The sequence below is a fragment of the Podarcis raffonei genome, chromosome 10 (genome assembly GCF_027172205.1).
Source record: "Podarcis raffonei isolate rPodRaf1 chromosome 10, rPodRaf1.pri, whole genome shotgun sequence".
Taxonomy (NCBI): domain Eukaryota; kingdom Metazoa; phylum Chordata; class Lepidosauria; order Squamata; family Lacertidae; genus Podarcis; species Podarcis raffonei.
Genome location: NC_070611.1, coordinates 44,585,974 through 44,599,206, shown reverse-complemented (window position 1 = coordinate 44,599,206; position 13,233 = coordinate 44,585,974). Strand labels below are relative to the sequence as shown.

General features: G+C 41.3%; 1 protein-coding gene and 1 long non-coding RNA gene across 8 annotated transcripts in view; both read right to left on the bottom strand.

Annotated features, from left to right (window-relative positions):
• Window positions 1–5,931: 5,931 nt before the first annotated feature.
• On the bottom strand, window positions 5,932–9,306 carry LOC128422602 (uncharacterized). Its single transcript, XR_008332535.1, has 2 exons — window positions 8,826–9,306; window positions 5,932–7,097 (listed from the first exon to the last, which is right to left on the bottom strand). It is a non-coding gene; the product is annotated as an uncharacterized LOC128422602 (long non-coding RNA).
• Window positions 9,307–9,452: 146 nt separating this feature from the next.
• Window positions 9,453–13,233, bottom strand: part of ATF7IP (activating transcription factor 7 interacting protein) — a 62,063-nt gene continuing 58,282 nt past the window's right edge. For 6 of the 7 annotated variants that reach the window (XM_053406779.1, XM_053406780.1, XM_053406776.1 and 3 more), the window contains exons 12-15: window positions 12,903–13,058; window positions 12,175–12,360; window positions 11,675–11,787; window positions 9,453–10,590 (exon numbers count right to left, since the gene is read on the bottom strand). In XM_053406779.1, the coding sequence (XP_053262754.1) occupies window positions 10,174–10,590; window positions 11,675–11,787; window positions 12,175–12,360; window positions 12,903–13,058 (872 nt within the window). In that variant the 3' untranslated portion in view covers window positions 9,453–10,173. The remainder of the gene's footprint in view (window positions 10,591–11,674; window positions 11,788–12,174; window positions 12,361–12,902; window positions 13,059–13,233) is intronic. The other variant, XM_053406777.1, reaches the window with a different exon arrangement.

The window sequence follows — 13,233 nt, the reverse complement described above, 5'->3', positions numbered from 1 at the left end:
TTCTGCCTCATGGTTTCCAAACTAGCATTTAGTGAGATGGATGTAGGCCAATGACATCACCTGCCTGCAACAAAATGCAAGTGCAGCAGAAAATGGGATGCAGACTACTCCAAAGCAAGTAACTTCGCTGCATTTGCAGCTGCTTACTTATCTCTACAGTAGGGAAGATAGTTGCCATCTTGCAGGAAGGGCTTTCAGTTCTTGATATTACACATAACAGGTTCAAGTTCAGATCAGACTGGCCTGATCTGGTTCCCAGAATAGGTTTTACGCGCCTGGTTACTGTAGGACCCAGGTGAAAGATTCAGGAGTGGCCCTGCTGTTAGGCAGAATGAGGTTGCCACCTCAGGCAGCAGATGCTGGGGAGCAGGAGAGCAGCAGTGACGTACAGGAGAACATTGTTGTCTTGCCGTGTGCCCAAACTAATAAGGCTCCGTTTACAAAACCTTAATTTAATCCAAGTTGCAAATTTCACCTTTTCTTAATGCAGAATTTCGTATGAGTGTTTTGGGGTATTTAAAGCCACTGACCAAGGAAATGGCTGCAAGAATAATGCTCCTTCTCTTTCAGTGGAATACAAATCAAGCCTGTTTTCTGTATCTTCAACATACTTATGCAACAAGCAAGAAAAGTTGTGTTGCAGCTGTCGAGGTAACATTGGGCATACACGGAACACACTGGAACTGTTTGCTTCTCCACGCCCCTAATACAGAGACAGCTGTGTGAGGAGAGGAATACCACCCACAGGTCAGCTTTCAGGATGCTGGGTTTTGGCAACTTGTCCAGAGCATGACAATCACAAAGCTTCCCAGCCAATTTCACCCCTTTACGCAACCTAGCTTGAAAAAGGATCTCACTACACAGTTGCTCTGAAAGCAAGCGTCTGATAGGCACAGGGAGATTGCTTGAATCTACCCTATGTTTTCTATACTGTTATGTACTTTCAGCTGTGCTGGGCTCCTGGCTTTGTATAGCATCTCTGAAAAGCTACACTTGGTTCCATGCCAGAACAATACTTACGGAGAAGCAGTAAAATATGGTTTCTGGTGTAATTAGAAGACTCCTTTGGGTACACAGCTGGATGTACCTGCCTCTCGCCTCTCTGATTTCGCTTTGTGTTCTTGACTATAGTAATCACTCCTCAACACAGAACAGGAATTATCTTTTTGACATTTGGCAGCTTAAATTGCACAGACGCATTGTGGCTGAGCACCTGCGGCTCTTGCTGAACGATTTTATTTGAACTAAGGCAAAGGAGAGGATATCTTCACACAAATTTCAAACATTTGAAACATTCAAACAGTCCTTCCTTCCAGTGAAGTTCCAGATCTTCAAAATCCCCTGCAGGTTGGAACCTGAACAAAAAGACCAGCAGGCACCAGGTAGGACAGCAGAGTTTTCATGCTCTGCTTTGATTGGCTCTTGCATTCTCTATAGAAGCCACTAGGTGGCAGCAGAATCTCATGTGTGCTACAGTCTGAAGATATCCAAGGAAATTTATGGCAGCCCTAACACAAATCTCAAGACCTCTAGTCCTCCCGTGATATATAAACTAATGAATTAGTTTTAATTCAGTAAATTTGAATATTATTTTTTCTCTATTCAGATGGAAAAACAAAGTCTCTTTATTCCTTAAAACGGGTCTGGACTTTTTATTAGATAGATATAAATTTATTATTGTGCCTTAATTAACTTGTTACTTTCTACAGTGATGGCACAACAGACTAACCCAGCTACCCTTCTGGACATAATCACAGGTGTAATGAGACTTCAATATTAGGTAAAATACATACCCTAGAAGTGGAACATATATCTGTTGTTGATATATACTGCAATCTTGCACAATATTAAATTGCAACTTCCAACTATATTTCGATTAGAACTGCCTTAAGCATTTTCTCTCCCCTGCCCTCCTTTCCTGTTCCCCACCGCTTGAACCACCAGCTAGCAACCGATCATTTGTTGTTGTTTAGTCGTGTCCAACTCTTCGTGACCCCATGGACCAGAGCACGCCAGGCACTCCTGTCTTCCACTGCCTCCCGCAGTTTGGTCAGACTCATGTTTGTAGCTTCAAGAACACTATCCAACCATCTCATCCTCTGTTGTCCCCTTCTCCTTGTGCCCTCAAACTTTCCCAACATCAGGGTCTTTTCCAGGGAGTCTTCTCTTCTCATGAGGTGGCCAAAGTATTGGAGCCTCAGCTTCACGATCTGTCCTTCCAGTGAGCACTCAGGGCTAATTTCCTTAAGAATGGATGCGTTTGATCTTCTTGCAGTCCATGGGACTCTCAAGAGTCTCCTCCAGTACCAAGCAACCGATCATACTCAACTCCTATTGGTCTGTTTTGGGATCCTCCGCCATTGGGGTTTTGTTTGTTTTGTGTTTCTGCAAACACTGGGATTCCCCAGTGGAGGAAAAATGTGTTTTTGGCTAAATAAGGTCCACAGAGAATGAGGAAAGTATTGCTTTCAGAACTTCCTATTGCCAAGAGATTTATTTTGCACATTAGGCTCCTCATCTTTAAGTCATCTATGGAGTCTCTAGGCATACATTCAGACCAGGAGGGCTTGAACTCCACCCAGACCCTGCCCCCATGGGAGCAACTGCTGTTGGGGTGATGCAGACATCACAGCTGCATTTAACACAGCCTGTCTTGTCTGCCTGCCTGGCATCCCCCTTTCATTTCTATTTGTCTCACTTTGCTTGTTCCTCTCCAACACCTCTCCAAGTATGGTCTATGTAGGGTCTTTATTTTTCCCTTATAAAAGAGGAGGAAACATGAAGCCAACACAAAACCTAGTTAAATAAAGACACTTGTGCAAAAAGTTTCTTGTCACATTCCTCACCTAGCTCAGCACTTGTCTACACGGTCAATAGCAGGAGGAAGCTCTCCAAGGTTTCAGACCCAGGTCTCTCCTGGGATTGAAGCTACAACCTTTTGCAGGCAAATGAATATCTAGTGACCCTGAAGGGCAAAGTAGCCCATAGTGTAAATTGTCAAAGATGCCTCGTTTATCTAAGCATCAGACAAGAAGCCAGTGTGTTGACATTCAGAATGGCTTATTGCAAATGATTTTAAGTCCTCTGTCATTTGTTAGGCAGGCAAGTTGCTAAACGGGTAGACTTTTCAGCCTTTGAACCTCTCAAATGATAGGTCGGGTTTTCCTTCACTACATTGGCAGCACATGACAAGGTAGACATCACAGGGATTATTTATTTCATTTGTATCTGACTTTCCCTCCAATGTGCTATAGGTGGTTCTTTCTTCTTGTTGCATAGCCTCACAACACCCCTGTGAGGTAGGTTAGACTGAGACAGGACCACCAGCTCAAAGTTACCCAGCTTGCTTCAACACAGCTTTCATCCTTCAAGCCCATGTGCTACTTAAGGGGTCCCTGCAAAGGCTGCAGGATAGTGATGAGCTCACAACCCGATAATGGGACTGGGTTACATAATTTTCAAACACTTACTTATTCATTAATTGCATTTATATCCCACCATTTTCTACAAGGAGATCAAGGAAGAGTTCCTGCTTCTCCCCACTAGGTATTGCTAGCCAATTTGGCCCCAAGTGACTTAAATAGTTTACTGCATTTTATACCTTACAGGTGTCGCTTAAAAGCAATACAATAAAACAACAACAAAATAGCAATAATAGGCAGCACCTACAAATTTATCCCCTAGTATAGGGGATCCAAAGACTACTATGATTCTTTTCTTCTGCTGTCTCACAAGGGATCGGTGTGTTCCTCAACAAATAAAGCAACAAGTAGGTGAAACCAGGGGAAGGGAACACCAGCCCAGAGGCCACCCCCCAGCCAATCAAGACTTGCTCACGCATCCTTTTTTTCTTCACATTCTCTTTTCTTCTCCTGTTCTTCTCCTTGCTTGAGGGCTTTTGCCAGTATGGAATGTGTCTTTGAACTATGACAATACCTCTTGCTTGGCTGAATGCAATGGCGCCTGGTGCTTAATGGCATTGGTAGGACAGACGGCAGGGAGCCTAATAGTAGGTGGCACCAGAGCCAACTAATTCAGGTTTTGTCCTCTTCCTAATTCCTGCCGAGTTCTGGAAGAGTCAATACTGAGTTGAAAGATGAAGAGGAAGCTATCTTCTCCTGGTCTGGGAGCAAGAAGGCAGGCAGATGGGGGCTGACTGGAGGCAGGCTGAGGTTGGTGGGGTAGGGCCCCATTTGCTGTAATGGACCAACATACACTGTCTGAATCTATATGCAGCTGGAGATGGGAGAAACCTCTAGCTTTTTCATCGATAGACTAGTCTATGCATACTGAAAGCCTGCCCTTCCCCCTGCCCAAAGAAATCCTGGCTGTACTCATGGAATCCATTCTCGCCACTCTATTCTGCCTTGGTCAGACCCCACCCGGAGTCGTCTGCAGTTCTGGGTGCAACAATTCAAGGACATTGACAAGCTGGAACGTGTGCAGAGGAGGGCAACAAATATGATCAAGGATGTGTAAACCAATCCTTCCAACAGTTGAGGGAGTTGGGTATATTCAGCCTAGAAAAGAGGGGACTGAGAGGGAGATTTGATAGCCATCTTCAAATATCTAAAGGGCTGTCACATGGAAGATGGAACAAGCTTGTTTTCTTCTGCGCCGGAGACTGGGACCCGTAGCAATGACTTCATATTACAAGAAATTCCAACTAAACATCAAGAAGAACTTTTTCACGGTAAGAGCTGCTCAAGAGTGGAATGGTCTCCCTCAGAAGGTGGTTTGATGGCCAACTGTCATGGATCCTTTTGCTAAGATTCCTGCATTGCAGGGTGTTGGGACTCAATAACCCTGGAAGCCCCTTCTACAATTCTATTATTCATCCTATATGAACAAAGAGCACATCCTAAAAAACTGCCAAGCATTTCTTTACAGCTAGACATTGCAGAAGACTGGCGAGAGAGCTGTCTTCCAGGATACTTTGTCTAAACCCTGATGAGCTTGTAAGGAAACTCTAGTTTCCTGCAAGGCAGCTTGAAAACTACGCCTGAAAGGATATCCATAATATCCATGTGAATCAAGTTCATTTTGCGGTAGAATTTTAAATGAGTTCATTTTCATGTTCATTTCTGCAGGAGGCCTGGGCTGTTTTCATTAAAAACCAAAACCAAAAGCTAAGTCAATTGGAAAAGTATAAAGACCACTAGGAAGCAAAATGCTGAGGTGATGTTCTAAGGCTTATTAGGCAGGTATGGAGGTACTGTTTTTGACATCACATAAGTCACTGTTGCCAAGTAATCAGAAAAAAGGGATGTGAAGCATTTCCTATATTTTTGCTGGAGATTAGCATAACACAAGCAGCTTGCCAATCAGTATGGAGAATACTGAACTAGATGGGCCAATGGCCTGACTTGATATGAGTCCTACTTGTACAATCTTCTTCCCTGGAATCGACTTTGGTGAAGCCTCTTAGTTTGCAGCAGAAGCTACATTTCAACACTGTGATTAGTTGGCCCTTGTGTCAGTTGTGGAAGACAAGCTATTCCTCACTGTTGCAGCGTATTTTTTTAAGTGAAGAAACAACACACCAGCTTGTTAAAATATTTAAAAGTAAAGAACCAAATAGATGTTTGAACAGGTAAGTAAATATTTTTAAATAGAGAGGTATTCAAAATGAAGTTTAACAACAAATTTTTGAGTCTGCCTCCCTACATTTTTATTTGCATCATTGCTAGATATAACATTTCGCATTTGACTATTAAAAATAAATTCAATATATTTAGCTTATACACACATAATTTTACCAGAGCACCCAGTGCAATATGTGCTCTTAAAGAAAACATTCAAGTTAAGAAAAAAAGGAGTGGGGAGCCTTGAACACAGGTCAAGTTGTTGTCATAGAAAGGCTCGTGGTCAGCTTTTTAAAAACAATGCAGTACTGCCTTGATGAGAACCAACCACACAAGACGCCGAAGGTTAAAAACCCAGTAGTTTATTTCAAAGTATAAATCTCAGGCTTGTCAGACAAAACCCCACTACAATTAACACGTATACAGACACTAATCTACAATGCATACAAAAGTCTGGGAGAACTTGCCATTGCCCTGCTTAAAATGGACTTTTTGGTACGTCCTACATTATCTTTATTTACACGTTCTTCTGTAGAAAGAAAAAGGGAAAAAAGAGTGCAAGTTTCTATAAGGAGTTTTGTAGGAGTTTATTTGCCAGTGGCTGATAAGTTACTGAAGTCCAACAAGTACCTCAAGGTTTTGGCTGTCCAATTACTTTATTTACAGATAAAACTTCAACTTAGACAGCACTTAAAATATTTTTTCAAACAGGGAAAGCCAGCACAATAATGTGAGAAACCATGTGTTATAAAATATTGATTAAATTCAATGATAAAATATCACATTTTAATTTGTACTCATGTCTACATTCACCTCTCGACATAAAACTGGTTCCAAGAAGGATGGGATCACTTGTTTTTGGCAATACTAAAAGACCTTCCTTTGTGTTAACAAAACACTGTGTGCCAAAACACACTAAAAGAAAGCAGTATTTTCAATATATCAAGCTTTCGTTTTCAAAAAATCTAGGGTTTTTTTTGCTGTTGACTGAATAAAAATACTAAAGGGGTTCCATCTAGACTTTTGTGTACTGCAATTGTAGTTCTCCTACTTAATACTGTAATGTGGCAATTTGAGGGAACAAGGTACTTATGGGCTGACCTTACATGTAACATGGGTTCTCAGATCACAGACCACTTAGTATTCAACAGAGCTTTAAATGAAAAGGTGAACCAATGTGATTTATTGCAGCACAACTTGCATCATCCCAGCAATATCCCAGACAGCAATAGCTTTGCCACTATTTCTCATGTCTCTTTTGTGCAAATTGTACCTTAAGTAGCACTGTAATCATGCTGAAAATGCAGCTCAGAACTAATCTTAGTGCTTCAGCAATCCCTGAAGCACAAACTTCTTCTTAAATTCAGAGAACACTTGCCAACCAGCTTGAACATTCCACCTTTCCCCATTAAGTGGCAAGTACAGAAAAATGTATGCTGTACACCCCACCCCTTCCTTGTCTCCAGTCTCCTAGCCACTGAAGTCTTCCTGAAAAGGCCTTCTAGCTGTAATCTGAGAAATAAAATGGGAGAGACAAACAAACAAGTTAACCTAAGGGACTCACAATAATTTAGCAGCAATAGTCACACCACTTTCTCATTTTTAAACAGTGAAAACATTTCACTTGTCCTTTCCTAAGACATGGAACTTGTTACTAACTAGAACATGGATTCTCAAGTATTAAAGGCAAAGAAGAGAAAACAGCAGAAATACAGATGGAGACATACTTCAGTATCACATTTAAATAGAAGTAGAAAACAGAATTTTCAAGCATGGGCCAGCCATATACTGCAGTAAGGAAAACATGGTGGGTGGGTGGGAGAAATACTGACACAGTAAAGTGTGGACACTGAAATCCCTCCCTGCCCCCTTTCTTTTCTTTTCTTTAAGAAAAGAAAGGTTTGCCTAATCCATAACACACACAGAGAGTGCTGAGCTGAACAGTTTCTCAATAAGCACAGAGTAGTAAAATTCCAATGACTCTGCAGCTTGGTATTTGTGCAATCCAGTTTAGCTTATAATACTTTGATAAAAAGGAAATATTATTTTCCAATGTCTGTTATAAAGATTTGTAAACTCTCATTTCTTTGGGGCAAAAGCAAAAAGAAATACAGCACCAGATACAAGGCCAAAAAGTCACTAATTATGAGCTCTTGTTGACAGCTAACTCAATTAAAGCCTGTTTCTGCCTTTCCCTTTGTGGTGCCCTACATAATTTGCCTGACCAGATCAATTCTGCTTGAGAAAGTGAAAGTCCCAGCCCCACAATTGCCTCACTGCCATTTTCTATTCACAGATCTAAAGACAAAATCCCAAGGTATGCATCTTGGATCCAACTTAACAGAAGCTGTAATTAGTACACCTTATAGCTGATTGATAATGGAACAGTATCTAGTCCTAGAGAAAGAAGAGTAAGCAGCAGTAAAATCTTAGCTAATTATCTGCTGTATCGCCATAACAAGGGGCAAGAGGTACAAAGTATGCAGATGTACTTTTCTCAGACTAGGGTTCACATTTTTCTCCTGCATATAGGGAACGTTCATTCATATTTTTTTTCCTTTCCGGTGGCAAGGTCTTGAATAGAATGTGACCCAGCTTCCTCCAGTGTTACAAGCCCTACAAAAACACATTTCTCTTCAAGTTCCACCCAGGCTTGACTTTATTGCCCAAGTTCAATAAAAAAAGTGAAGAGGAACTTCTCCAGCGCTAAGGACCCAGTGCAGATAATAAACTACATCTTTGGCTACACATAACTGATATTGTTGAGTCAACAGCAGAGTGGTACACCCCTTCCCCAATAAATCTATTTTTGTAATGAAATTCTCCCTTGGTTTTTTGTATACTTCCAATGGGAGTTGATTCTGCCCCTCCCCCCCACATTATACTTATTAAAATTAGAGGTGGCCCTAAAAAAATATCATTTTTGTAGGTGATTGCATCACTGTTAGGCAAGTGAGACAAAGTGTTGAAATGCCAGCTGTTTGCTTTGGGGGTGAAGTATTCCATATACATACGATCTAGCTCTAAGATAGTTCTTGACTTTAGTCATTAGATAGATAAGCCAGAAATTTACAAGAAAAGCTTTCCTGTCACTCAAAACGAATATAACTCAGAGGACATAAGGCATACCATATAAAAAAAGTAAGGAAATTTACTTGGTGTTCTCACAATGAGAGAATTAAGACCTTGTCTTTCCAAAACATACAGCATCAACAAACTTTAAACCATCCTCTTACAAACCTTAAATTTCAGTTTCAAATCTTATCAGATTTGAAGTAACAAGTTAAGGAAACTGCTGGACCCTGGTCAGTCAATGAAGTGGGAACAGCTGCCACCCACTTCCCAAGTGGAGCTGAGACACCAGGAAGACAATAGATGCGCTGCTTTTCTCTGGAAGACGGCATAGTGAAACTTTCTTCAACATCTGTCAGGTGTGGTTCAAGTGTTTGTGGTGGGCACTAACTCTTGTTGGGATATAAGAACCTGGAGGTACTGTATATTGTGTTGGCTCAGCCATTGAAAGAATGAAAGGTTCTATTAGAAGATTGAGTTGATTGCTTTCTTTTAAGCGACCTTATCAGATTGGCTTAGCATAGCAAAAAGTGTTCATGTATGTGAGGAGAATGAAGTGTCTTAGGCTGCCCACATCTCCTTTGGCCAATCCACAGGGCACACCAATTTCCCAAGGAGAATTGTCAAATACTGTCTGCATGACCCAACTTCACAGCAGTTAAATGAGGGCCTGAATGATCTCAAGTGGGAATTAACTCAGGAAGGTTTTGTGTGCTACACTTTTGGGGAATCTATAAGGGAAGGTTATGACACTCTGGGGCTAAAAAGAAAGAGCAAAAGAAGAAAGCGCGCACATGATGTGTGACTACATTTACTTTTGAAATTATTGTTTTAAGGCACAAATAAATCTTTTTTTAAAAAGAGGACATAGAGATGAGGATCAGGAAACTATTGGAAATGCAATTGAAGTTTTCTATAAATCTGTTTTCAGACTGGCTTCAGAATGTTCCCTGGTTTTGGTGGCAAGTATTCTACAAACCAGCCAGAGGGCTGCTTAATCCCCCACCCCTCAAATAAGCAGACACACCTACATGTCTCAAGCACTGGCCACATACAAGGTCTTTTGCCTTCTAGAAAGCAGGCTGTGCCTTGTAAGACTAGTCACTGTTCCAAAACAAAAGAAAGCAAGACCCTGAATCCTGACTTCCCTCGTAACCTGACCCTTGAACACTCCTCCTGCCCTTTGGCCTGTGCATGACACTCCTCTTCAGCCTACATCAGTTGGAAGTCAAATTCCCAGGGGTCACTGTCTTACGGCTTAACAGGCAGAGCAGCTTGTGAGGGAAGGAGAGAGGACTTTGTACTTCAAGAGCTTATCAGAAATACAGGCTCTCCCACTGCAGGCTAGGAATTTATTTTGGTTTTGGTTATGGAGTTTGTGTAGTGTATGACATTGCTGTCCAAAACAATCCTGCAGGGGGGATTTTTTACAGTGAGTTTCATGCATGAGAATAAACCCAAAACCAGAGTAAGCCACAATTGTGGGGCAAGAGTAGAAGCCTTCAGAGTCTGAAGTTTAACTGCTTTGAGAAGCAATCACATCTGTTGACTGGGGATCACAGAAGGGTCCAAAGCGTCCGTAGATGTCTTTAGCACGAACTGCAAAGTAGTATTTGCTTCCAGACACAAACTGTGTAAGTGTGCATGCCATAGGCAGGGGGAGGGCTTTTACTTCCCCAATCTTTTTCCACTGAGAGGGCACAGTAGCACTGGGGTCCTCATGGTATGCATACAGATGGTAGCTATCCACACTGGCACAGCTCCGGTCCACTTCCAAAACACTCCAGGATAGAACTATGCCATTCTGACTTTCTACACGTGCTAGCTTCAGGTGTGGCTTCTGAGGCAGAGAGGTGTTGGCAGCTTCAGGAGGCAAGCGTGATGGCTGTGGGGCCTCTGGCAGTGGGGCTGGGTGCACAGGCCGCAGTGGCTCCTGAGGAATAATGAAGAGACGCAATGAGGATGGCAGAGGAGACTGTCTCATCCTATTGTCAAAATGCATACATTACCATCCAAGCATTCCCAAGACCAATTCTCAGCAAACGCAAGATTACATTTAAAACTAGCAAGTCTGAAATGACAATAAAACACTCCGGTGTTTCAAGGTGGAGAAGTCAAAAGGAGTAAAGGCTGAAACCTATTTAATATTGGCTTATTCTTCAAAGTGGGAGTAACTAACCCTTTACCCACATCCAGCCCCTCTAAAAGCTTCATAATGGCTCCCAACTCCTCTAAAATTTATCATTCTAAAAAAATGCAAGAAAGCGCTGCAAATGATGTGTCCATTAAAGTAACCAAATTAGTCTGCTGCAGCGTGTGGTGTCACTTCAGAATGAAGAGCTGACAAATATGCAATGGGGACTAACGGTAGACAAATGTATTGTGTGAAGAAACACTATTTTGTCCACCCTGAATCTCCCCACATGCAGCCGCACTAGATAACCTCATTTCTAGTATTAGAAGAGAGGGGAAAGTTTTTCTTGATTCATTTTCTCCACACTCATACAATTCACTCATCTATTCATTTTCTCCACACATACAAAAGGGTGTAATTTTTATACCCTTTTATTATTTCCCTCCTTACTTACCTTTTCCCCCTAAATGACATAGCCTCCAAAGTTGTAATCTTTCCTCATTAGGGACTTGCTCCAGCTACCGATTATTATAGTTGCCCCTTTCTGTGCTACTTCAAGCTTTACAATATCCTTTTTAGGATATGTGAACCAGAAATGTACACAGTATTCCTAGTGTGTGGTTTCACAATAATGGAGTATGCATACTTTTTTTTAAAATTTGTTTTTTATTGTTTTATAATAGTTTCCCACCTAGAACTCTTTTGAGAAAGGTAGGGTAATTTTAAATGAATGAATGAATCTAAGACCATTTAAAGTAGGGACTGTCCAGCTGTGCAAGTCCCCAGCTGCTAACAGATACTGCTAAAAAACAATAGCATATATGACATGGGAGATAAACTCTTCTCCAAACATTCATCTCAACAACTGGACACGGGTGCTTACTGAATGCACTTGAGCTGGCCGATGGTGAACTGTGAGTTGAGGTCCTCCAGATCCCAAGGTTAGCCCATTGTTTACAACATACGCAGTTGTCTGAGGCACTCTTACTGTCACACCTAGAGCGATACACAAAGGCACAATATGTTAAAGAAGTTAATAATATAATGATACATTGTGACAAATTTAGGTCATTTATTTGCTTAACACTGCAAACTATCACAAAAAATATTGGGCAGATACAAAAAGATAGTATTAAAGCTTGCCATAACTATACTTTCTTTTACATGTACATAGGATGTTATAAAAAACATAGTCAAATATCACATACACCCTAAGTCCAATCTCAAAATGCTTTGAATACATATGTTTACACCTTGCTTTCTGGGCAAGCTTTCTGCTGCAATATATTTGTCTAATTCTAACAAAATTGGCATCTCCTTTCGAACCAAGGTACAGCTGCACATCTGCTAAAATATAAACCTTTCTCTGACAGATGAGCTTACCAGAGTTTTGTGGGTTGACCTGCCTTAAACTAGGGCTCTGCATGACTGTGGTTCGCACAGGATTCTGTCCTGATGGTGTAGGAAGAGTAGTATAGACTACTTGATGGTTAGCAGGGGCTCTTGGTATTGGGAGCCTGGCAGGAGTCTGAGTCACTGGACGATGGGTTACATTCACAGTTGTCTGGGCTAGAAGCAAAATTGTAATCAAAAGAGTATAAAATGTTCTCAGCCTAGAAAGCATATGCTGCACAAAACCAAAGCATACAAATCAAGCAATTTCTCATAGTTCATTGACACTTGAATTTTAGTCATGTGATTTACCGAATAAAGAAAAGATTCAAAAGGTAGCTTTCAAAATTACTGAATAACTACAGTAAAAAAATAATTTATAAAACCCAACTCGATTCTTCAGAACATGGATCAGTCTGGTGCATGCACACAAATGTCTTTCTCCCCTATAATTTTCTGAACCTCAGTCTGTAAGTTCACCATCCCTTTGGTGATTAATGGATGTAAGCTCTTCAGAGCTAAGCAGGCATTCTCATAGTAGTTCCCTCTAGGTCAGTGATATTTTATTGCATTATCCCCTCTGGGCATCATTTAAGTGTAAAAAAATAACATTTTCTATAGCCGCCTGGAAATACTGCATCCAAGAGGCAATTCACTGTTATGGAATCTCTCTCCTTCCATACTGAACTATTTCCTTTCCCTAGGCTATGCAGTCTTACCTGTGGGGAGAACATGTATGGTTGTCTGCGACAGGCCAGTTGTTGGCATGCCTGCTTGTTGGAGAGGGCTTGTCTGTACTGGCTGCAGAGGACGAGCTAAAGACTGGGTTGACAGGCTCAATGCAGGTATAGATTGGTTCTGCTTCTTGCCACCTGCTTAGGAAAGGGGGGGGGAAATCAATGTGCAATTATAAACTGAAACAAGCAGATGAAAAACTGCTGAAAAATTTGCTGAAGTGGCAGTCAGTTGCAACACAGATTCTCCTTTCAGTTTTTACAATGAAATAAAAACATCAATTAAAGGATCTCACCTGTACAGTTCACAGCTTCA